The sequence below is a fragment of the Amia ocellicauda genome, chromosome 6 (genome assembly GCF_036373705.1).
Source record: "Amia ocellicauda isolate fAmiCal2 chromosome 6, fAmiCal2.hap1, whole genome shotgun sequence".
In the NCBI taxonomy this organism is placed as follows: Eukaryota; Metazoa; Chordata; class Actinopteri; order Amiiformes; family Amiidae; genus Amia; species Amia ocellicauda.
The window spans coordinates 11,183,756-11,210,030 of record NC_089855.1 but is presented as its reverse complement, the minus strand read 5'-3'; the positions used below and the strand labels follow the sequence as shown (position 1 = coordinate 11,210,030).

General features: G+C 38.5%; 1 protein-coding gene across 1 annotated transcript; it reads right to left on the bottom strand.

Moving 5' to 3' along the window:
* Positions 1–834: 834 nt before the first annotated feature.
* On the bottom strand, positions 835–17,565 carry slc9a2 (solute carrier family 9 member 2). The gene is made up of 12 exons (XM_066706134.1): positions 17,225–17,565; positions 13,821–14,284; positions 10,744–10,994; positions 10,275–10,492; positions 8,604–8,803; positions 7,921–8,010; positions 7,606–7,676; positions 6,918–7,082; positions 6,711–6,807; positions 6,146–6,262; positions 5,522–5,609; positions 835–3,930 (listed from the first exon to the last, which is right to left on the bottom strand). Exons 1-12 carry the CDS (start codon positions 17,487–17,489, stop codon positions 3,512–3,514), a joined length of 2,445 nt encoding a protein of 814 aa, XP_066562231.1. The 5' UTR covers positions 17,490–17,565; the 3' UTR covers positions 835–3,511.
* Between the last annotated feature and the right edge of the window lie 8,710 nt (positions 17,566–26,275).

Here is a 26,275-nt window from a genome sequence, read left to right as displayed (position 1 = left end):
ACAGGTCATGGGACACTCTTTCAGCGCGGTGCTGAATATTTGCTGTGGCCATGACACCAGACACACGCCCATCCAAACACAAAAGCACAAGCCGCTGCTGTTATCAGTGACTCAGGACAGCTCAGAGTGTGTCTTGAGAGATCCTGTTTGGTGATTTCCTTAGTTAATTCACATCAGCTGGAGCTCATTTGCAGTAATTTGTAAATGTAGATAAATACATTAAAACAAAAAATAAACCACTTATGTTTTAAGCAGGATCTCTCTCCAAAGAGACCAATAATAAGGAATGCTTGCTAGCTAGCTTTCATAGGTGGAGAAATGTGAGCTAATAAAACTTTATACTAAATGAGCCTCACCCACCTGTTGAAAGTCCTTCAAGTGAAAGCCATGCCACTAGGTGGCAGTAAAACATTGTGGGTAAATCTACATTGAAATGCTTACACAATAATATACTGTGTTTATAGCATAATGCATATGGATATTGCTTTTTCCTATCTATGTCTATAACAGACATTTATTTCATGTGGATGTAATCAGTGAAATTGAGCACAATCATTAGAAGACAAAGTCTCTAGTGTATTGCAAAACAGGTTTCCTATGGTTGTTTCCAGGCAAAAATATATATAATTCTTAAAACCTGGTTTCAGATTAAGTCAAACTGTCTAAAGTAAAAAATGTGTTGGGAAGGTTTCCATCTCCCAAAATATTTCTACCAACTTTATCATAAACATTTGTGGATACAGATTTAGATGAGGCATAATTGTATTAGATATCATATTTTCCTTATCCAGTGTAATAAGATTGTAGTGAACTATTTTTGTTTATTACAAAAAGTATATTCTTTATTTGACAAATGTATAAAACTGTAAGGAAGTATCCAGGTTAACAAGCAAGGTCATTTTTCTTGTTTTAACAGCAATTCTTAAATATGGTCAAACAATAGTACACATCATGAGAAAAAATCATACATCACACTGAGCATAAGCATTTTGTTTTTGAGGAGTAAAACACACTTTTTTTTGTTCATAGTGTTAAGGTTGTCCACTGAAGATGTGATTACAGATCTTATACTGAGGCAGTTTATGCAAAGCACTAATCTTTGAGAGTCTCTCATTATTTACTATTTAACATTATGCATTTGGTTGAGATCTCTATGTTTAATGCCTGCAGGACTAAAACTCTGGAACCATTGTTCTGCACCCGTGGGATATGCCTGTTGGACTTTTAAACTACATTTCGGGTGAGGAGTCAGACTCTAATCATGCCCACAGCACATATAAAAACAGGCTCAAAGCCTACTTTCCCAGCTTGCATTGCTTCGTATCCCTCCATCCTCCCCAAACAGCACCTTTGCAGCAAACTGTCGATTTCACACTGTGGGGGGATTTCCGATGCCTTTTCCCTATGGCCTGCCAATCATTCCCTCAGCCAAGCAAGTTCCAGTCAAATCTAAATCTATTATTACACTCCATCCGTCGAAGTCTTACTAGGGTTCGGCAAAAGCTCCTGAATTGTACATTACCAGTTTACACACTCATTTGGAATGGGGAAAGACTCTAACTTAAGTAAGTTATATATGTAATTGCAAGCAATAAAAATAACTTGCCACACTTCATAAGTGATAAGACAAACTGATGTCCAATTATCAATATGTGCTATTCAGGAGTTTCTGGGTATCTTGATTTTCCTAGCAGAGCTGGTAAGCACAATGCATTTCTTTATTTGCATGACTATTTGCTTACAAAGGGTGCAGTCCATCCAAAATGCAAAGTCCTTTTACTTTTCCTTAAACATTAACAGACAAATCGCCCTCTTTTAAAACTAATAGTATTATATACATGCCAGGAGGGATGCTATTTTATTAAGGGATTCAAGCTCTGCAGCAAAAGCTTTGAAAGCAAATAATGAGTATGCACCAATCTTCAGTACATCTCTCTTTTAAAGATATTGAAATCTCCCTGAACAAGAAAACACAGTATGTTGCTGAGTTTAAACCAGGGCAGTGTCAGAGCATTAACCAGTACATGAATTAATCTGATGGATGTTTCAATGCATGCATGTCATGGTACAGAAAGCCATCAATCTGTTTATTTTGAGTTCCCAATTATTTGATTTGCCATTGTGACACCAGAACTATTTTTTTAGTTCTATAATTTGACACCGGATCACATTCAGTTGAATCCTCAGTGGAGGAAGGGAAGGAGGTTTTGTGTATGTTTAAATTCCACATTTCCTGCTACCATTTAAGATATCAAAAACTGGGGTAAAAGAAAGGACAAGTGTTATTTTTAAAATGTCCCTCCATTAAGAGCATGCATTTTAGCAATTGATGAGAGGGGAGGAAAAATATTTTGAAATCATGTCCAGATTACACTTAACTCTCCTCTCTACAATCCTGTCACTGATATAATTCAATTAAGGTTTTATTTACTACGCATTTTGTCTATTGATACCATTTCCATATAGTCATCAATATATGCCCTAATATTAGATGGTTATGGCATCATGAAGAAATCTATTAACTATTGATCGGCTGTTAAATGTATTTACATCGAAAATATGTTTTTGCAATACAAAGGACCAGTGCAATTCATAAGTACATGAAAAACAATTCCATCTGTGTCTATTTTAAACTCTGACATTGGATTGTTCTCATTATTTTCTGTTCAAATATACTTCTTGTGTTGGTCTGTGTTCGTACATCTATGTATTATACAAGAATCAAAGGCAGCTATGGACTCTTCTCCCTGTCTTCAAACAGCCAATAATAAAGTGTTAGCAACATGGTCTGGGTAATCTGATTCCTATTTGTTTTTCCCAAAAGAGAAACATTGCATAGAATAGGACTAATGCTACTGGGTAATAATTTAAATATAAACTTGCAACTCAAAGAACATATGTAAAGTTGTCGAATGATAAATACTGCTTTCTATGGGTATACACAATATTCACTTTTTATTCTTAGTATTATTATTAGTATTATTATTATTATTATTATTATTATTATTATTATATGCATTCACAAATATATATAACAATGAGAAAAAAGACAAAACCCCTTCAACAGTAAAGGATAAAACTACATGAACTATCCTAAACCTAAAAGAGCTCTTCTTCTTTAAGCACTTTGAAGCATCTCAGTTGAAAATCAGCTTCTATTTCCAGCTCATATGCAGTGTTGTCTCAGGTCCATTTTTCCGTCTAGCTCATGGTTCAAGAGGAATATGCAAAGTGGTTTGGATTTTAATTGGAGTACCTGCAGAGATTTTGAATGTTAATGTTGCGTTCAACAAAATTAACTTTACAATATTTCAAAAGCGCTAAGAACTCTGCAATTCAACCAAACGTAGCAATCTGAAATCTTTCTTGCAAATATATACGTTACAGAATGTTCATCTTCAAAACTAAGTCAAATCTGTTGCTTCCCATCTGCGTGGCGGAGATTTTGTGAACAGACCCAGTCAGAGGTCAGAGAGAGCAGCTTCCAAAGGCTGGCAACAGGACTGTGCACTCAATGATTGTAAGGGTCCCTGGGTCTTCTCAGCAAGGGGTTGTCGGCCCCTCTGTCCCGACGGCTGTGAGGCTCTGGTGTCCAGCCTGCTGGAGGCCGAGGGTCCTCTTCTTCCTGGTCTTCATTGGCATTGGAGGCTCTGTCTGCAGGAGGGCCGAACCGCCATCTTGGCACATGCACCATAGAATCACTCACGCTTGACCCCTGTCTGTAGGCACCCTTGTTCCTCCGACTTCCTCCCTCATTTATAACTTCCACTTGTGATGACGAGCTGTAGTCAGCCGCCTCCGTCAAAGTGTCCAGTCTTCGGAGCGGCATCATGGCACCTGCATGGGACAATGTCCTGCCCGGCTGCACCCTTCTCGGCAGCGCGGTGGGTCTGGCAGAAGGATAGTCTATCTCCGATTCTGCGTTGCTGCCTGCAGAACCAAAAATAAAATGGGAACCAAAATATAATGGGGAACCAAAAATAAAATGGGTTTCCAACACTTACTGCTGTGATGGTGTTCACAACTCAGTCATGCTTATGCAGCCAGCCTTTATGATAAAAATTACTTTACCATTTTTATTTAAAGTGGTATTTGTTTCAACTACCTTTATTTAACTACCTTTGCAGTCAGCCACCTCAACCATGGCAGTTACTTTTGACTGATTAACAAATTGTTTAGTGTACATTGAAAGTTATTTGCAATCACTACTACAATGTTTTCGAATGCTTTATAAAGTGACAGCAGCTTATTTGAGAGGATTACATGGCCTGTAATACAAATTCTCCTTATAAATGCCTTCAGTTGCCTTCAATTGTGGATTGAGTAATTAAGTTAACAGTAACTATTTAGACTTCAGTTACAGTGAACTGAAAGTGGATAAACTATTCAATACTGTGAATACACCGATCAGCCATAACATTATGACCACCTGCCCAATATTGTGTAGGTCCCCCTTTTGCTGCCAAAACAGCCCTGACCCGTCGAGGCATGGACTCCACTAGACCTCTGAAGGTGTGCTATGGTATCTGGCACCAAGACGTTAGCAGCAGATCCTTTAAGTCCTGTAAGTTGCGAGGTGGGGCCTCCATGGATCGGACTTGTTTGTCCAGCACATCCCACAGATGCTCGATTGGATTGAGATCTGGGGATCTGGATCTGGATCTGGAGGCCAAGTCAACACCTTGAACTCATGATTCATCAGACCAGGCCACCTTCCTCCATTGCTCTGTGGTCCAGTTCTGATGCTCACGTGCCCATTGTAGGTGCTTTCGGCAGTGGACAGGGGTCAGCATGGGCACCCTGACTGGTCTGTTGGATCAGACCACACAGGCCAGCCCCACGTGCATCAATGAGTCTTGGCCGACCATGACCCTGTTGCCGGTTCACCGCTTTTCCTTCCTTGGACCACTTTTGATAGGTACTGACCACTGCAGACCAGGAACACCCCACAAGAGCTGCAGTTTTGGAGATGCTCTGACCCAGTCGTCTAGCTATCACAATTTGGCCCTTGTCAAAGTCGCTCAGATCCTTACGCTTGCCAATTTCTCCTGCTTCTAACACATCAACTTTGAGGACAAAATGTTCACTTGCTGCCGAATATATCCCACCCACTGACAGGTGCCATGATAACGAGATTATCACTGTTATTCACTTCACCTGTCAGTGGTCATAATGTAATGGCTGATCGGTGTATATATAATAACTGTAACTCAAAGACCACCCTCTCTCCATCACAAAAAGCTTGGATAAAATTTTGCAGGTGCCTTCATCCACTCTTAAACCTTAGAAGTTGGATTATATAGTATTCCCCAAATTACCTGGATAGCACTTCACCTGTCAGTGGTCATAATGTAATGGCTGATCTGTGTATTTTGTTATGGACAGCAAGCCTGGTATGTAAAATCCTATGTGATCCTTGAATTTTAGTGCTAGGGGATTGAAAGGCATATAGATTATTTGGATACCACTTGATTGATTAAACAAAATACTAAGATAATTGAGTCACTGTGGAAAGCCATACCTGTAAAACTAGGTTTTCTGTGTTTGAGTTGTGAGTGAAGGCTCTGGCCAGTGGGAAGGGAAAAGAACTTTTGGGGCCGGTCAACCTCCTGCAGAGCGATAAGATTAAGAATGAGTACTTCTCGTATTACCTACCAGGAAACTAATTAACAGGTGCATTCCATACAGATGACATTAAAATAAATAGCACTGTGCAAAATGGTTGCCATTAAACTACCCCGCCTTTTGTTTTGGGGATGAAGTCTTTAGCTTATATGCTGTCTAAGGAACAAGACAATACCTGACATATTTTGAAATAGAACAAGATCAGTAAATTATGTTATTGGAGGACCTATTGGACAGAGTACTGACATTATACATGGAGGAGGTCAATAACAAAATCATTACGATCAGAAACAAAATTACCAAGGGGGTGGGGAATACTGAAAGTAGTTTAAAACATCTACATTAATATGCTGTCATTTCCTATAATACTTTGCCAGTATTTTCATCTAAATAGGTATAAATATCATACAGTGCCATCGAATAATAGGTCAATCCAGAAAATGTTTCACTACAGTAAGGGGCCCATACCCTTGCTATAATTTTTCACTTTATATTTAGTTTATTAGTCCCATTTACTCACAGTTCTCCGGAAGCTTCCTCCTCTCATACTTCTTCTAAGGCTGAGATGGCGACGGATAAGAATTTCTTTAGTCTTTGAGTCGTCGGGCAGCGCACGTTTGTTTGTGTATGCAATGGTCTGCAAAGGAATGGAAACTGATAACATGAACCCGACTACAAACTTAAAAACCACAGGCAGTGTCTTGCAGTTGATTAACATAATACTCAGGACCAACCTCCTCAAATGTACATTGTTTAAATTCCTGGAGGGACATAAATTAAAACATCTGTCAATATTATTAACACAATTAGTCAAATTATTTGATTAATGGGTTGAATAAAGCATTTCTGACCAGTAGTGTAACACATCTTATTGTATTTAGTATGAAGTACATATTTATAAGCATCTGTAGTAAAGATTAGAGGTGGAAAAAATTGAAAAACAAATTATATCAATTACAACAATTTCTCCAATCAGAGGCAAAAGAGTATTTTTTTAGCTACAGCCAATCTGACTTTTTTCTAAACACAGTTTACCCTGTACGCTACGTTATATACGTTCAGTATATAATTTGTGACAAGCTTACCCTTTCATGAATTTTGTACATATTTTTGGACAACAGTTCATGCATTTTCCTCAGCTCGTCCGGTAAGAATGTCTTTGGTTTGGGAGGTTTAGGGTCCCTGCAGATTTAGGAAAAGGAATCATTATAAGATTGAATGAAGAAAAGTATACATGTTGTAATTCTATAATTCATACACTTATGAAGAACAGGAGGGACAGAAACACTTACTGTAGAGAAGTCATAGAAGGAGCAGCACTAATGTCTCCAGTTGTATCGAGAAGCTCCATCGCATTCTGCAGTTCTAGCTTCTTGTACAGAGCAACAATACTGGACTCGGCCTTGTTCTCCCTGATGAGAATTTTCCTAAGAAATCTGTCATTAAATCGTTTAAACCTGAGAATGAAAAATACAAACATATGTTTTAGCTCTAAGCTCCAAGTTTGGACAAGCTGACATTTTGTGTATTTTCTTTTTGAACAGTCATCTCTTTCCCAAATGGGAGAGGTTTCTGTTTCTACAGCTAGCAAGGTTTTCCAGAGAGAGATCAATAGATTAATAGATGACAAAAAAAATTACAGATGAAAAAGATTTGGAATATTTAAATGTGGCTTGTAAAGTATGTGAGGAACATGTGTGGAGGATAAAAAAAGAAAAGAAAAAAGAGGAATAAGGATGCTGGGAGTAAAATATAAGTGAACGAGTGTGGAAGGAGGCAGACCACAGATAAGATGCAGTCCACAAAAGGTGAGGATCTATTGTGGCCACAGGTTGGGTGGCATAGGTGCAGGAGAAAAAAAAGAGAAATTATAAAATGACCAGCATTTAGTTTAACACACTGTACTTCATGTTGGGGTGTTGAGCAGTTACTACATCTGAAGCTATGAATTCCTGTAGTGGAGTACCAGATTGGGCTTACTTGTCTTTCCAGTAGTAATGGCTCCACTGCCCACACAGGTCTTCAATACCCACTATTGTGTGCTCCATGACCTGTGGAAATCAAATTTATTCACCTCAAATTTGATTGCAAATGTCCAATCCGATGGCCTGAGATGCAAACAAGTTTACAGATCTTGTCCATCACAATTCATGGCTAGGTTTTATATTCCACAATCCTTGCAAGCAGCAGCCAAACATTGTAACAACAGCAAGCTCACTAACCATATGAACCTGCAGCATGTTCTGAATGAATGCAGAGAGAGCACTGATAGTAAAGAAGCATGTAGCCACTTACCCGACTGTGGATTTCAAAATTAATAGTATTTAGTTTCCTGTTTGTCCTCCTGACATTCATGTACTCAATCAAAGGCCGAATGGTTATACCCTGCATATTAAAAAAAAGAAGAGATCATTGTCTTTAAAGCTGAAGTCCAAGTGAAATGAGGTTGTGCATCACATACTGCAGAGTAATAATGTCTGTATCGCATATTACTTAAGGCCCTTATTTTGGTACAAAAAGCTGTGACTACATTGTTTAAGTTTAAGAGGAATTTCTGAAATTCTAATGACAACCAGCAATAACCAACTCCTCACTAAAGTAACTTCTAGCAGCATTATTGTGGCAGGGTGGATTAATGCACAATGTTCCTCCAACAACTGGGCATTTTGTCACCCATCCATAGTCAGCAGGGGGAGCAGACTAATACCCATCTAAAGAGTGAAAACCAGGAATGTGGTAGGGCCACCGGTTTTGCAGTCCAACACTGTGTTTTCAATGACTCTCTAAAGACCTAAACTAAAGGTAAGTAATAAGGTTTTACTAGGATTGTAATGTTTAGAATAATTTCCTAATTTAACACCTCCAAACTCCTGTATGGCTGCAGTCAATGAAAGGACAACTGATATGTTACCTATATTAACAAAATGCTTAAAACTCTAGCATGTAAAAGCATGGATTTTAGAAAAGGTGTACATTACCTGAATGAAGACAGTAAATAAGATCACGGCAATGGTGGCAGTGAGAAACAAATTCCTTCGTCCAATACTGTGAGGCAACAAAAAGACCAGAGCGAAGCACACAGCGCCCCGAAGACCACCATACGCCAAGCCAAACTGATCTTTGAAGTTAAAGGGTATGGTGCGAAAAGGGTTGATAATCTGTGTTAAGACAAGGACACCTGGACAGTGGGGAGGAGAAAAATAAAGAGTTAAACTTTGCATAATATTTTTAGCAGAAGCTGCATAGTTCTTTCTGTACTATCAGATAATAATGACAATCAAATTAGGGGCACACATATGAACTCCAGCAAAATACCAAAAACAAAAAATACACAACCGAATGGGATCAAACATTTGTACCCAAGGATTTGTACTCACTATTACACCGATCAGCCATAATATTATGACCACCCACCTTATAATTGTGTAGGTCCCCCTTTTGCCACCAAAATAGCCCTGACCCATCGAGGCATGGACTCCACTAGACCTCTGAAGGTGTGCTGAGGTATCTGGCACCAAGACGTTTAAGTCCTGTAAGTTGCGAGGTGGGACCTCCATGGATCGGACTTGTTTGTCCAGCACATCCCACAGATGCTCGATTGGATTGAGATCTGGAGAATTTGGAGGCCAAGTCAACACCTTGAACTCATGATTCATCAGACCAGGCCACCTTCCTTCATTGCTCTGTGGTACAGTTCTGATGCTCACGTGCCCATTGTAGGTGCTTTCGGCAGTGGACAGGGGTCAGCATGGGCACCCTGACTGGTCTGTTGGATCGGACCACACGGGCCAGGCTTCGCTCTCCACGTGCATCAATGAGTCATGGCCGACCATGACCCTGTCGCCGGTTCACCGCTTTTCCTTCCTTGGACCACTTTTGATAGGTACTGACCACTGCAGACCGGGAACACCCCACAAGAGCTGCAGTTTTGGAGATGCTCTGACCCAGTCGTCTAGCTATCACAATTTGGCCCTTGTCAAAGTCGCTCAGATCCTTACGCTTGCCCATTTTTCCTGCTTCTAACACATCAACTTTGAGGACAAAATGTTCACTTGCTGCCGAATATATCCCACCCACTGACAGGTGCCATGATAACGAGATTATCACTGTTATTCACTTCACCTGTCAGTGGTCATAATGTAATGGCTGATCGGTGTATATATAATAACTGTAACACAAAGACCACCCTCTCTCCATCACAAAAAGCTTGGATAAAATTTAGCAGGTTCCTTCATCCACTCTTAAACCTTAGAAGTTGGATTATATAGTATTCCCCAAATTACCTGGATAGCATCAGTAACATCAAGCCATTCCCACATTACAGTGAATAACATGAAAGTATAAGATAAGATCAGATCTTTACAGATGCATATCATAACTATCATCAAATAACCTGTGCATAAATGTTACCTACTACCAATTTTATGTCACCTCTACTAACTACAGAGGAGTGACCCCAGATCACTTCTCTGAGGTCAAGTAATCCAAAACCCTTATTCAATTAATCTAGCAGGAAGTAGTGGCCTTCCTCGTGTATATTTAATTCAAGAGACTTCTGAAGTCCGGCATGCCTACAGCCAAACCTGTCGTACCCACGCACATTGGAGTAACACATCAACAAAGAAACAAAGTGAACTCGAACTCCCTACCTATGCCTCGCCAAAAGAAGCAGAAGAAGATGGTGAAGCAAATGTAAGCCCAGTTCCATTCGTGATCACTTGTAATGGTCACAACTCCCAGGAAGAAGAAGATGAGGGTCTCGGAGACAGTGCCAAACATCTTGATGACATGCCTGACAGTCGAACAGGACCTCTGAGACACGTTCTCCTCTACATAGTACTTCATGGTCACTGCACACGTTACAATGCTGAAAAGGAGCAGAGCACATCATTGCACAGTGATAATATTCAAGTCATAAAACATGAAGGAAATCACTTACAGTTAGAGGGAAATGCATGTATAGATACTTACAAAAACGTGCATGTTTAATCCAGATAAATCATATTCCGGCATTATACACATGCACTCAAAAGGTTAATTTTTATTTTTTTACATACATACACTTTCACACAGACACACACACACACAGCTTCTGTTCTACTTTTTATGAATACTTACGCCATGATGCTGGATAGGGAAAACAGCTCAGCTATCAAATAGGCCAGGTAGCTGTACATGAAGACAAAGAGAGGCTCGATTTCTTTGACATTTGTGGTGAACCGGGTGGTAAACGCTGCCACGAACCCGAACAGAAACCCAAAGAGCACCCCTCCTAAGCCGACAATGAAAAACCTTCCAAAGCCAAGGAAGACATCAATGGATTCCACTTCAGGCATTTCTGCCACAAAAGTCAACATGTTGTATAATGCCTGAGAGAATGACAGAAAGAGCAGGTTAAAGGTGAAATAATGGTAATCTACAGATTGTTTGAGAAAGGTAAAAATTATTTTGTTTTATTTTTAGATAATTTAGCACTGGCATTACTGGTTAATTGATTTACGTGGGTATGGCACACCATAAATAAACCAATACATCATAAAGTCATCCCATGAAAGGAGGAGGATGCGGGGTGCGATATCATCTTAAGGCTGATAATAATGAGCTCCATTACACCTGCCCCCCTTTATACTTAACAGCTGCCTCAGGGAATGAGCATGAAGATACTCATGTTCTGTAGGGTCAGCATGGAGGCCACACCTGAGCATTTGCTGTCTCTCAACCCTGTCTGTCAGAACGGTTTTCTTTTTCTAGCCTGAGGTCTTTATTTTAGATCACTGCTAATGAAGCAACAGAAGGGTCGAGGTGTGGAACTCATTCTCAAAAGAACCTCAAGGAAGTTGGAAAGAAACGTTAATTCAGGTTCTCTCGCAACAGTGACCACATTGTTTGTCAAGTATCTTAGTAGTATCTTAGTATCATATTTCCCTTTATTATCCAAAGAAATGTCCTTGATATTCTGAAATGACAATGCTCGTAGCTTCAATAGCTAGTTTCCGTGAGACTCACATGTCTGTGATCACTCCCACCTGCATGCAGACTGCTGATGCCAACTTTTAGAAAACAAGGGAGTTACAAAACCTGTTTGATGGCATCTATACAAATCACAGTCTCCGTTCATTTTAGAGATTCCTATGGGAGTGAGGGAGTCTATATTTTCCATTTTAACAGCCCCTTTGTTTAGGTTTTGTTTAGTTTTAAAAAGTTCAATAACTAAAATACCAGTAATGATTTTCTAATGTATGAAGGAAAATAAAAGGTAATGGATCAGCATGAATTACTTCCAGTCCTCATCCATTTATTATCTGCTGTTGATGTAAATTAGCTAGAGATTGAATAGCGAGATTATAACATTGCAAAAAAACTATTGAGTGTTTAAATCTATTATCCTACAAAAATGTTTATTTATTAGGGTCTCATTTAACTATTTTTAGTTATGAAGGTATGAAGGTATAACCATATCCATATATGTTCTGAACTAGAAAAAGCTAGAATTAATTGACTTGTGAGAAAACACAGAATGGTGGTTAGCAAAAATCATGTTCCTCTGCAAAATATTAAAACAGACCTGAATCATAACTAATCAGTTATTTTGGCATGCTCTTATAGGGCTTGTAAAAGGTATAAGGATAAAAGTAAGTCATATGATCAGACCTGAAAAGCCTAACAGCCACACCTGTCACTATGTGGAAACCAATCAGAATCTTAGTATCTTAGGAATGTTGGTCAATACTGATTAGCTATCAAAACACAGAAATTGCATATGGGTCAATTGCAAAAAGTGAATGCAGCGTACTACCTGGGGATGATCTTGAGATAGTACTGTACTAGCTAGTACGCAACTTAGTACTAACTCTGCAAGTTAGATGTTTTTTTACATTGTTTTAAACACTACTAGCATGCAGGCTCATTTTCAAATTGGATTGCTCCAGGAAAAAAAACATTTATTATTAATGCTTACTCCAAACATAACAAACTTGATTTTTCAATGTTAGACATTTAAGTACAAATATAATACAAATTATCTGAATTGCTCTATTCCATACCTGAGTTTTCTTTGGCTAGATTTGCACCTTAAAAATGTCACAATTGAATTAACAAATTGCTAGAACATTTCAAGACAAAATAATAGAAATCATCCTGCACATCTGTGGAAAGATATGTTTATCGTGAAGTTGCTCTACATGTTCTTGAAGCAATAAAGGTTTTGACAATGTGTGTGCCTGAACACTAGAACATCAATCAATTGAAGTTCTTTCAATTAAGCACTTATCTACTGGTAGTACATTTATGTTTTTTTTTTACTTTGTTAAACTGCCCCAAAAACACAAGTTTGCAAAAAACTTTACTCCCTATGCAAAACATGATGTGTAAAATGTAGTACCAGAACCAAACAGTTTTCTTTTTCCATGGGATTCCACAAAAAGTGTATCACTTCTTTTCAAATGCATAGTTTCTGAATTTTAATTAAAGTAAATCAATTAAAAATAAAACCATGAAAAGTGTTCATTAGAGGAATATTCATGCCCTTTGCTATGACACGCCTAAATAAGCTCAGGTGCAAACAATTGCCTTCAGAATTCATACGATATGTTGAATGGAGTCTGTGCACAATAAAAGTGGTTCACATGTTTTCAGATTAAATACACCTGTCTCTGTAAGGCCCACAGTTAGGTAGCAAATATACTACCATGAACAACTCCAGGATAAAGTTGTGCAAAGGCACAGATCAAGCGGGGGTATAAACAGATTTCAAAGGCATTGAATACATCTTAGAGCAGAGTCAAGACAATCATTTAGAAGTGGAAGGTAAACAGCACCACCTTGTAACTAAATGCAAATTATGTCTGGCCCAACACAGTACATCACCTAGGTAACACCATCCCAACTGTGAAGCATGGTGGGGGCAACATCATGTTATGGGGAAGCTTGTCAGGGTAGAGGGGCAAAATGGATGGCGCTCAATACAGGCAAATCCTTTAGGAAAACCTGCTTCAATTTACAAAAGACCAAAGACAGTCAATGTCTGAACTTTATTCTAATTGAGAATCCGTGAAAAGACTAGAAGATTGCTGTCCACCAACAAACCCCATTCAAGCCATCACTTGATTAACTATTTTTCTGGGAAGGATATGGGTGTATATAGGTGCATGCAGTAGTTGATTCCACTTCAGGTACGGTATCTGAAGGACACTTACCACAGTGACAGCATCATTGAAGAGACACTCCCCAAATACCACGATATAAAGCTGCTCATTCACGTTAATATCTTCGAACACTGTCAGCACTGCCACGGGGTCCACCGCTGAGATAATAGCGCCAAAGAGCAGATTCTCCTGCAGGTTAATGTCCTGGATACCAAAGGCCTCAATCTGACAGATGGCATAAAGGGAGATTCCGATTCCGATGGAGTTCCACAGGGTGCCAATCACAGCAAACCACAACACTGTGCCAATGTTCTGGAAGAAGGGTCGGGTGGGCATAAAATAGCCCGAATCAAGTACAATGGGGGGCAGCATGTACAGGAAAAAGGCATTCGAGCTCAGCACAGCTGGAGGCACTTCCTTCACAGAGTACATGATTCCTCCTACAATTAATCCAATGGAAATCAAAAGACAGGACTCCGGGATCCATATGGTTATCTTGTGGTAAACATGGAAACCTGTGAAAATATAAAGTAAATATCCAGCAGCATCCTACAATAACCATGATTTCAACAACTGATCTTTTCTAGAGGTGTTGGCTGTCTGAATAACTGGACTGGTGCACAGAATATAAAGTTCCACCTCCTAATCTGTGCAATGAATTGGAAAACAAAAGTACAGAAGCTTTGGAAAGCAAGTGTTGGAAAAAATTATGTCCATATGACATAGTATTTAATTAATACGAGATAATATGAGACCTGTATTTAGCGTCATGCCTGGCTTTGAGTCTGATATGGAGATCAATCGAAAACCGCAAGAGATCCACTGCAATAAATTATACAAATATAAATTTCAGAAACATGACATGGTGTAGCTGTACAGTATACCAACGGGTAAATCTCTGCTCTCTTTTCATTTTCTTTTTGTTTGTAAATTGAATACTTAGACTCCTTTAATATGTATAAAAAATACAGATCTGTTGCAGTACATTCATTCAACCTACGTCAAAATAACTTCACAATATAAATTCTCAATTTCATGCCACTTATAAAAATCATAGAAGATGATCTGAACATACCACTCTATTATTGGCAGAATTACAACAGTTAAAATGTCTATTCTACCCAAAATATGGTATGGTCACTATGGTCCCAGTACAACCTACAACCAATTGGTTCCAAAATTTACATTCAATAATTACTAAATTTTACAGGAAGAATAGAAAACCTGGGATTAAGTTAACCACACTACATACAAGTAAACTACAAGGAGGTCTGGGTGCACCAAATCTTTATCATTACTACCTGGCTAACCAACTACAATATATTACAAAATGGCTATACTCAAATAAACAGATCAAACCATGGATAGAAATTGAACAGTTTGTATACAAAGAAATTTCAATTTAAGAACACTGTAATCTCCACAACCCTGACAGCTTGGTAGAAAATTAACAGAATCACTCATTCTACCATGACACCCTGCAAATTCACCCCAATAGGGTCGAATCCTGACTTCCTGATTAATAAAAGCCCAATAGTCTTCAGCATTTGGAAAAGGAAAGGTATCACACATTTACATAATATATTTGAAAATAATAACCTCCTCGCATTCAATGGTTGGAACACAAGTTTGGTATCATTACAAAAACAATTGACAAATTAACCCTCTCCAAGAAACCATTATCATAATTATATAATCTCTTATCCAAAAATGACTCATCAATATCCCTTCCAACTGCGACTGGGAAAAAGATTTAGCAATCCACACTGATACCAGCTTCTGGACACCAATCTGTAAGAATATATTTACAATGAGTAATAACACCCTCACACAACTGATACAAGTCATTCTCAGAACACACATTACACAGCACAAAATGTTTACAATGGGTTTCATAGAGTCTGATACTTGTTCACACTGTACGCTGAACACCCCTGACAATTACTTTCACCAACTCAACACTTCTGACAAGAAGTGATAAACAAAACATCATCTTTTTTGGGCTGCAGCATCCCACATCTCCATCCACATGTCTGCTCAGAGACCTATCCACACTCAACCTCCCTGAACAAAACCCAACTCAGTTCTCACAGCGTTAGCTATTGCCAAGAAGTCTATACTCCTGAATTGGAAAAGCAGACACAAACATAGCATCACACAATGGCTAAACCTGTAAACAGATTATATTACACAGGAAAACAACAAAACCACCAACAATAACCAGGAAAATGTATTTAATGAAACTTGGGCACAATTTCTCAATTCTTTCCATTTACCATTATAACTAATGCTTCATGCGTGCGCGCACACACACACACATAACTCCAAACAGTCTGTTAAAAATGTATGTATGTATTTATTTATTATTTATGTTTGTGTTGATTTTTTTATGCTTGGACATGAGTGATACATCCCAATTGGTCCCCTATATGCGCACAATTTTATGTTTATATCTTAGTTTGTCGACGTGTCATCGGTCCGTCTGTCTAATTGTCCACCTGTTCATGTAATTGTTTGTTTATTCTGTTGGTTGTCTGTCTCCTGGCCACGGACGGTCTTGGATGGGAGGGAAGGGTGAGGTTATTGGGAGGTAGGGATGGGTAAAGAAACTTATTCCTTTTTTAACTAACTGTTACAGTGATGAAATACACAATAAAGATGTCCTCCCAGTCCCTCTACAACACTGATTTTCACATTTCAAAAGTAGCCTTTACAATGGCGTTGCGTTAAATGCACTGTATTTCAGAACTGTTTTTTCAAGCCTTTTTTCCATAATTGAACCCGCTATAATATGAAAGCAGAGACTTGAGATAAAAAGCTTTTGAAGGTGGATAAAACAATGACACAATTAAATTAATCCAATTTAGTTTTATAGACAAACAAGATTATTTCAGCTGACAACGCGTCATTAGCTATCATATTTAAAAATAGACTGTATAGGATACTTGCATCACTTTATTGATCCAATTAATGGACACCAAACGAGCACGATGGGGCGAATGGCCTCCTCTCGTTTATAAACTTTCTTATGGTCTTATATAGGCTGAAAACACACTCAAAGTGATTATTTACCATTACAATAACACAATTTAAACGATTATTATTATTATTATTATTATTATTATTATTATTATTATTATTATTAATAATAATAATAATAATGATGATGTTTTGCTACAATGTAAGGATTTTATATTAACCGGTGTATCAAGTACTCCTCTCTCTTTTTTAATCATAATTATCATTATTACCTTTATTACCTATTATAATGTATAAACAAACAAAAAATGAATACTTACAATGTTCTGTTAATCCGTGCGTTGTGACCTACAATTAGGCATAATGCATTTGAGTTTACATTTAGCCTAATTAATTGCCAGTTCAAATATTATTTCCTTTTTTCCGTTTAAACGCAAAAAGATGTGTATGTATTTCATCAATAATAATAAACTTACCAATTTTCGCAAAGGACGCTAAAAGCACCCACAGCGTTATTTCTAATGGCACCTGTATGCGTGGGTAGTTCATGGTGAAAACTGGAAGGTTATTTTTCTCCTCATCAGGGAAGGCCTGGACTTCATTTGTCGACTGCGTTTGTGGATGTTTGGGTATTGTAGACATTTTGCCAACTTCTGCACAGGATCCATGGATTTGAGACAACAAGACAATCCAGAAAGCCAGGGAAGTCATTGTCAATTTCCAATGAGATAAATATTCCATCTATACTAACATCAGAACCCTTCAAAATCAAAATATAAATAATAATAATAATAATAATAATAATAATAATAATAATAATAATAATAACAGTGTTTGGGTATTATAAAAAAGATTCAAAGTCAACTATAAAAATCACAGAAGTTACTGTATATCAAAGCAGCAATTAGCCCAGGTGCATTCCTCCTCTTGCTGTTACCTTTGTGACTACATTCCCAGGCTAACTCAGAGGAACCATATGCGCACCATAGAGGGTGGGGCCCAAGGTGTGTGTCAGATGAAGGACTGATACAATATGAACACCGCCTTGCCAGCTACTTCTACACAATAAACACAGATATGGTCAAATGATCTGCTCCAAGGCCATACCTTTTCTTTAAAGTATTTACTTCAACCTGCAGTACACCTGTAGTGGGTTTCCATTTCAAATTGCAGAATCCGATGTGTGCACCTCAGCAAAGTGGAAGATAGGTATAATTTCAAAAAATAATAGGCCTGTTTTGTGGTACTTTAGTGAACTTTGGTCCCTGCTTTGGAAACAATTCAGATCAGGCTTGTCTGTGTACATGTCGCTGTATGAGATGTTTTTATATGTCAAGGAGATGAGATTTGTACCCTGGGCTTACCCTTTGACGGGTGGACTTTTGGCACAAATCATCTCCCTTCTCTTGTAGGTATTTTACTTTATTTTACTTTACATTATTATAACTGCTCAATAATGAATAGCATGTAATGCCAAATAGTACTAAGGTTTCTTCTACCCTTTTCTATTGCTTACTGTGAAAGTGATTAGCTTAATTTCTTTTTGAATAGAATATTTTTGGCTTGTAAATAAACTATAGTGATTTATCACTATTTATACATCAGTTAATTAATTGTATTATCTGTTCTGTTTTATGATTAATTAAGACAGCACAGCCAGTGATACTGTGTATATATGCTGGAACTAGTTAATTATCTTATTCAATATTTTCATATATTTATATTTAGTTTGAGAAAGAGAATAGTTTGAATGTACAGTTTTATAAAACTCAGTGTAAATGATCTCATAACCATTTATAAATGTTTTCCCTTTCCAACAGGCTTTCCCCATACAGCATCCCATGAACAAACACACAAGGACAGGAAATAATATAGGAATATTTAAGAATAACAGAATATTAAGTTTAAAACATATGTCTCTGTTTAGCTATTTGACAAATCTGCAAAAAGAAACTGTTCTAAAACCAGACATCTGTGAATTTAATCTAAATTTTATATTCTGCTTTTCCTGAGAACTCCTGTTCTATCATTAGCTGATCAGCAGTGGCATTTCCCATATCATTTTATTTCTTAATTGATTTATGCCTAATATCCTCTCTTATTATGTCTGCTTTTACTGATATTTCCATATTTAGCTTTCAACCTGTTAATGCAGTAGTACTACTACTATTACAATAATAAAACAGAAAACATACCAGGTATAAAGAAAAACTACAGCAAATGCAGGCTGAAATATTGACACGCACACATACACACACTGTTTGAACATTTAGCCTTTTGCAAGCCATAGCTCTCTATTTGGTCACGGATGGAAGAAAATTTGTTATCAAGACCGAAACTTTACCTTCACCTGCAACTGTTAAAGCCCCTATTGTTTCTCTCGGGTGAAGGCGTGATAAGCCGTGCTTTTATTTCAAGTGTTTGATTGCAAACATGAACCAGCACTTCTCCACAAATGCCAGAGTACTCGGAAGGCAAAATCAGCTTTGCTATGTTATTTATTGGCCATTCTTAAACACCTTCTCTTTATCTGCCTGCGTCTAATGAAACTTCTTTGGTGTCTTTTAGCAAATTAAAAAAGAATTGATTAAAGAGAGATGTTTTGTAACTTAATATTTTTATTTATATATTTATTTTTGTAGTGCATGCCCTTATCCGGGACAGCTTATAGTTTATTTGTTTGATGTTATAATTTGACTTTGGACATGGCAAAGGGCACAAGCTCAACCTCCTGTTATAGGAACATCTAAAACCTGTTCTCCAGACCTGATAGAAACCTGTGTGCCTCTAAGCCCCTCAGACACATAATCAAATACATTATTTTGTTAATGGCACAAATTATATAATTTTGTCTTGAGCATATTTAATAATTTCTTAGACTGTACATTAATGGTTCCCAACTCTGGTCCTGGAGGACCTTGTCCTACCCTGCTGGTTTTTGTTTCAACCAAGCTCTCAATTACTTAATTGAATGAATAATAAAGAGCTTTTTTATCATTTTAAACAGTAGGAGTTTTAAGTTATTATTATTATTATTATTATTATTATTATTATTATTATTATTATTATTATTATTATTTATTTCTTAGCAGACACCCTTGTCCAGGGCGACTTACAAAATAAGTGCAATACAAAGTGCAATAATACAGGGCAGTTCAAGGCATAATACATTTTACATATTTAAATATTAAAGTGTATACAAGATATACAGTAAACAATATTTTACATCCTGTATTGTAAAAACTGATACGAAAGGGATAGAGACAAAACAAAATACAAAGAATATATAGAATTGCAAAGAGATGTTAAGAAAGGGATCATGAAAGCAAAGAGGGAAATAGAAAGAAACAGCTCTCAGAGCTAAAACTAATGCAAAGAGCTTTTTTCAATACTACAACAGCAAGAGGTCAATAAAGGAGGAAGTGAAACGGATAAAGGCTAAAAATGGAAATATCTTAGAAAACTAACAAGATGTGGCAAATGTTCTAAATGAGTATTTCACACAGGTTTTTAAAAAAGAAAAAACAGATAACATGCCACAGGTTACAGGTTTATTTTCGGACAGCTTTGCCCCCCATTTATATTTTGAAATGTGTTCTTTTTTTTTCTTTTTTTTTTTATCCTTCTGAAGATTTATATTTTTTTTCTGCCAAATTTGCATCAGCCTTCTCTATCATCCCGAGATATTTATAGGGGAATATTAATTAGGACTCCAGTTTTGCCACTAAATGACTTCCGAAACTAAACTAATTTAACTAGTTCATCACTGATACATCAGCAGAGAAGGGTGCTCAAAGTTCTCAATCTACAGCACAGCCCATCGATCTTTCAAATGACTTTCTTTCAGACTCCTGGGAAGTATACTGTGGTGGCCGATTACGACAAAGGAGGGTTGGAGCAGCTGATGGTGAAGAGTGGAGAAATGGTGCAGCTGATTCGAGAGGGAGAAGATGGGCACTGGTGAGTGGTGCTCATGAAACAAACAAGTGTCAAGAGCGATGGAAGAGTAGCTTATCCACCATTTTGAAAAGGTTTTTAATGTAAATTAATGCCTTTATATCTATTTTTTCAGGTTTGTTCGTAACCTTAGCACCAGCAAAGAGGGATGGGTTTCTGCTGCAAACTTACTGACGTTGACTATGTCATCTTGTCATTCAGGTGTTTTTTGTTGTTGTCTTGTATTCGATCAAAGTACACATATAAAATACATGAAGACTGAAATGAACATGTTTTTATGCTAATTTATAACTGATACCATTGTTTTGGGACACCATTGATACCGAAAAATCCACCTCTATATACATTTCTGAATTGCTTTATATAGGGTTATGATTATGGCCACACCTAGCAAGTTATTTGCCAAAACATTTGTAAATACTATACAAGACCCCAGAGTATTCCCCATATTATTTATACTGGGTGACTACATTTAAAAACAAATTACCTGGACAGGTAGTGTGTTTGTAGGGCACATTAGCTTTTTTCTCTCTCATTTATATAAAATATTTCTTTATAAAAATCAATTAAGATGTTATACTGTTTTTATTAAGTATGTAACATTCACAAGGATAAAAACAAATTTTAATACTTTTGATTGTAAATGTTTTAATCAATTCTAATGAACTAGCACGGATTACACGAAAATACCACATTAAAATCACCGTCTCACTCCCTGTAGTCTATGGCTGAAATAAGAAGGTGATATTTATGTGCATGTATTGTAAAATACACATTTCTCAACACTGACAACACTTGACTTCATCTCTACTGAACTCTGGGGGACATTTCTATACGGCCTGTCCTCTCGTCGTAGATAATGCCATTGTCTGCAACTCCTGATGACTCTATTGGTGTAGTTTGCCAGATGAATCATGCAGCTACGTGATCTATTTAATCTGAATGTGTCTTAAAGCTAGCAGTGTTACAGTCTCAACTGCAGTGTCCATCTCCGAGGCGGTGAGGCCGAACCCGGAAGTCAGAGCGGTGACAGTTATCAGGCCGCGCGGCGCCACTCACATGTCCGGTGACGTAGCTCAGTGGCAGAGCGCGTGCCTCAAGCTCACTGGGCCCTGGTTCGATTCCGGGCATCACCGCCAGCAGCGTCTCTTTTATTAACACGACAGAGCACAGCCGGGAGCACCTGGAGCTGCACTGCATATATAACAGCGTGACAATTCGTGCGTGTGATAAGCGCTGCTCAAAAAGCACTTTTCAAAGGGCAGCGGGGCCAATATCAGCCCTTTACATGTATTACACTTATTATTACACGAGCAAAGCATGTGGGGTCTGGTCTTGGTTGGTTTAATAATCTGTGTGATTTAAAGAATATTTAATCAGTCAGAATTAATGATTGATGGAAATTGTCTTATTAACAACTAGAACGGTGCCGTCATTCTTGGGCGGTGTCTGTCATTTCATTGGGCAGATGAAACACATTGAGTCTTATCCAGCTCAATTAACCTGGCAGGCAGCAGGTGTGAGATGCTAGACATGCTGCTGTGATAACAGCTGGCTGAACTTTAAACTCGCTCGGAGACGGAAAATCCTGTGTTGATGGCAAGTTAACCTGAAATTTAGCCGGTTAACCTATTTATCCACGATAAACGTATTTTGTATTTGCTACAAATACATAAGAACATTAGAACATAAGAAAGTTTACAAATGAGAGGAGGCCATTCGACCTATTGTGCTCGTTTGGTGTCCATTAATATCTAAGTGATCCAAGGATCCTATCCAGTCTATTTTTAAATGTTCCCAAACTTTCAGCTTCAGCCACATCGCTGGGGAGTTTATTCCAGATTGTGACGCCTCTCTGTGTAAAGAAGTGTCTCCTGTTTTCCATTTTGATTGCCTTGAAGCCCAATTTCCATTTGTGTCCCTGCTGATCTGGAAAAGCTCCTCTGGTTTGATGTGGTCAATGCCTTTCATGATTTTGAAGACTTGGATCAAGTCCCCATGTAGTCTCCTCTGTTCCAGGGTGAAAAGGTTCAGTTCCTCAGTCTCTCAGTAGGACTTTCCCTTCAGACCTGGAATAAGTCTGGTTGCTCTCCTCTGAACTGCCTCTAGAGCAGCGATATCTTTCTTGAAGTGTGGAGCCCAGAACTGTCCACAGTATCCAGATGAGCTCTAACTAGTGCATTGTACAGTCTGAACATTACTGCCCTTGTTCTCAATTCTGCACTTTTGACAATATACCCTAACATTCTGTTTGCCTTTTTTATTGCTTCCCCACACTGTTTGGATGGAGAAAGTGAGGAGTCCACATAGACTCCTAGGTCTTTCTCATGCGTTACTTCATCTAGATCTGTACCTCCCATAGTGTAATTATAGTGGACATTTTTGTTACCTGCATGTATTACCTTGCACTTGTCCACATTGAATTTCATCTGCCAGGTGTCGGCCCACAACTGAATATTATTTAAGTCCCTCTGAATAGCCTGTGCTGCCAAGATTGTATCTGCTGAGCTACCTATTTTAGTACCATCTGCAAATTTAACAAGTTGCTAACTATCCCAGAGTCCAGATCATTAATATAGATTAGAAAAAGCAAAGGCCCTTGTACTGATCCCTGTGGAACTCCACTAACAACCTCACTCCAGTTAGAAGCGACTACTCTAATCGACACCCTCTTTTCTTTAAGTACTGTTGGAAATATCCCATCTGGCCCAGGTGATTTGTTGGTTTTTAATTCTGCTAGTCCCTTTAGTACCTCCTCCTCATTTATCCTGATCTCCCTTAGGATTTGACTGGACTGATTGTTAACCTGTGGCATGTTATCTGTTTTTTCTTTTGTAAAAACCTCTGTGAAATACTCATTTAGAACATTTGCCACATCTTGTTTGTTTTCCAAGATACCTCCATTTTTGCCCTTTATCTGTTTCACTTCCTCCTTTATTGACCGCTTGCTGTAATATTGAAAAAAGCTCTTTGCATTAGTTTAAGCTCCAAGAGCTATGTTTCTTTCCATTGCCCTCTGTGCTTTCCTGATCCCTTTCTTAAGATCTCTTTGCAGCTCAACATATTCTATGTATTTTGTTTCATCTCCATCCCTTTATTATGTGCTATACAACATTTTCTTCCTCTTTATATATTTTTTGCATACCTCTATTAAACCATTTTGGCCACTGTTTTTTGGTCCTCAATTTGCTAAATGTTGGTACAAATTTCTCCTGAGCCTCAAGTAGTATATTCTTAAAATATACCCATTTTCAACTGACTCTGTATCCAATGTGCTCCAGTCTACCTCTTCTAAGTGATGCCTCATACCTTTGGTTTGCTTTTCTAAAATTGTAGACCATTGTTTTAGACTTGGAACTTGTTTTTTGAAAGAATGCCTCAAAGCTAACCATATTGTGATCACAATTTGCCATTGGTTCTCTAACTACTGTCCCCCTGACTCTATCTTGGTCATTTGAAAAGATCAAGTCAATACATGCACTCTCCCTGGTTGATTCCCTGACAAATTGAGTTAGATAGCAGTCATTTACCATCTCAACCATTTCTATTTCTGCTTCTGTAGTCCCCACTGGGCTTTCCCAGTCTATGTTTGGGAAATTGAAACCCCCCATGATAACAGCCACATCCTTGCTACATGCAGTCCTGATTACATTGTACAATGCAACATCTTTCTGTATATCTGAGTTGGGTGGTCTGTAACACACTCCTACCACTAATCCTCCAGATCTCTTGTTCAGAAGTTTCATCCACAAAGATTCTATTTCATTACTGGGATCTAATATGAGTTCTTCTGCCTCAATGTCATTTTTCACATATATTGCTACCCCACCCCCTCTTCGATTTTGCCTGTCTCTCCTAAACTGTGTGTATCCTTCCAACTTGTATTCATCTCTATCATTTTCTGTAAGCCATGTTTCTGTCACTCGTACAATATCATAGCCACATGCTAGCACTGTGGCTTCCAAGTCCAACATCTTGTTCCTTGTACTCCTGGCATTGAGCTACACACATTTCAGGACTTTCCTACTAGCAGTTTCCCTTGGTTTTCTTTCCTTGGTTCCTAGTTTAAATGATTCTCAATTTCACTGCACATAAGCTCTCCCAATGCATTAGCCACCCTTCTGTTTAGATGTAGACCGTCCGGTTTGTACAGGTCCCATCTATCCCAGAAGAAAGACCAATGCTCCATAAACCTAAACCCCTCTTCCCTACACCAAGCTTTCAACCACGTGTTAAACTTTCTAATCTCTGCCTGTCTCCCTGGCCTGGCACATGGTACCGGAAGTGTTTCAGAGAAAAGTACCATGGAGGTTCTGCTCTTTAGTTTTGTTCCTAACTCTTTAAATTTGTCTTGCAGAACCTCTGTCCTACCTTTTCCTATGTCATTGGTTACAATGTGGATCATGACCAGTGGATTCCCCCCGGCTTTGGCCAGTAGCCCGTCTACTAGTTTAGGGAGATCTGCAACCTGAGGACCAGGCAGGCAAGATATCATGAGGGTCTCCTTGTCACTAGAACACACTGTGTGATCTACAACTCTAAGCATTGAGTTTCCTACTATAACTACCTCCCTCTTCTGGGGGGGAGTGGGCACCATGGTGCTCTGGTGCTCAACTGCCCCCCCATCACCCTCTGAGCTGTCACTGTCCAACTCGGTGTCCAGCAGTTGGTACCTGTTGGGCAATTCTAGCTCTTGGGGTGTCTCTAGGGGTTGTGCACGCCCTTTTCTGCGGTTACGACCTACTGTAACCCAGCAGTTCTCTACGCTGTCCTGCTCTAAGGTCTCAACTCTCCTAGGTTTTGGCATGCACATCATCTCTCTCATGGTCTGATTGACCAATTCTTCTACACTCACCTAAAGGATTATTAGGAACACCATACTAATACTGTGTTTGACCCCCTTTCGCCTTCAGAACTGCCTTCATTCTACGTGGCATTGATTCAACAAGGTGCTGAAAGCATTCTTTAGAAATGTTGGCCCATATTGATAGGATAGCATCTTGCAGTTGATGGAGATTTGTGGGATGCACATCCAGGGCACGAAGCTCCCGTTCCACCACATCCCAAAGATGCTCTATTGGGTTGAGATCTGGTGACTGTGGGGGCCAGTTTAGTACAGTGAACTCATTGTCATGTTCAAGAAACCAATTTGAAATGATTGGACCTTTGTGACATGGTGCATTATCCTGCTGGAAGTAGCCATCAGAGGATGGGTACATGGTGGTCATAAAGGGATGGACATGGTCAGAAACAATGCTCAGGTAGGCCGTGGCATTTAAACGATGCCCAATTGGCACTAAGGGGCCTAAAGTGTGCCAAGAAAACATCCCCCACACCATTACACCACCACCACCAGCCTGCACAGGCATGATGGATCCATGTTCTCATTCTGTTTACGCCAAATTCTGACTCTACCATCTGAATGTCTCAACAGAAATCGAGACTCATCAGACCAGGCAACATTTTTCCAGTCTTCAACTGTCCAATTTTGGTGAGCTTGTGCAAATTGTAGCCTCTTTTTCCTATTTGTAGTGGAGATGAGTGGTACCCGGTGGGGTCTTCTGCTGTTG

What these genes read in the sequence shown, in the direction of transcription:
- slc9a2 (XM_066706134.1), bottom strand. Translation starts at nt 17,489, where the DNA reads ATGGAATATTTATCTCATTGGAAATTGACAATGACTTCCCTGGCTTTC. An exon ending in ATTTTGAAATCCACAGTCGG is followed by an intron (nt 7,677 to 7,920) that starts GTAAGTGGCTAC and finishes TGATTTCCACAG; the next exon opens with GTCATGGAGCACACAATAGT. An exon ending in GAGGAAGCTTCCGGAGAACT is followed by an intron (nt 5,610 to 6,145) that starts GTGAGTAAATGG and finishes ATCGCTCTGCAG; the next exon opens with GAGGTTGACCGGCCCCAAAA.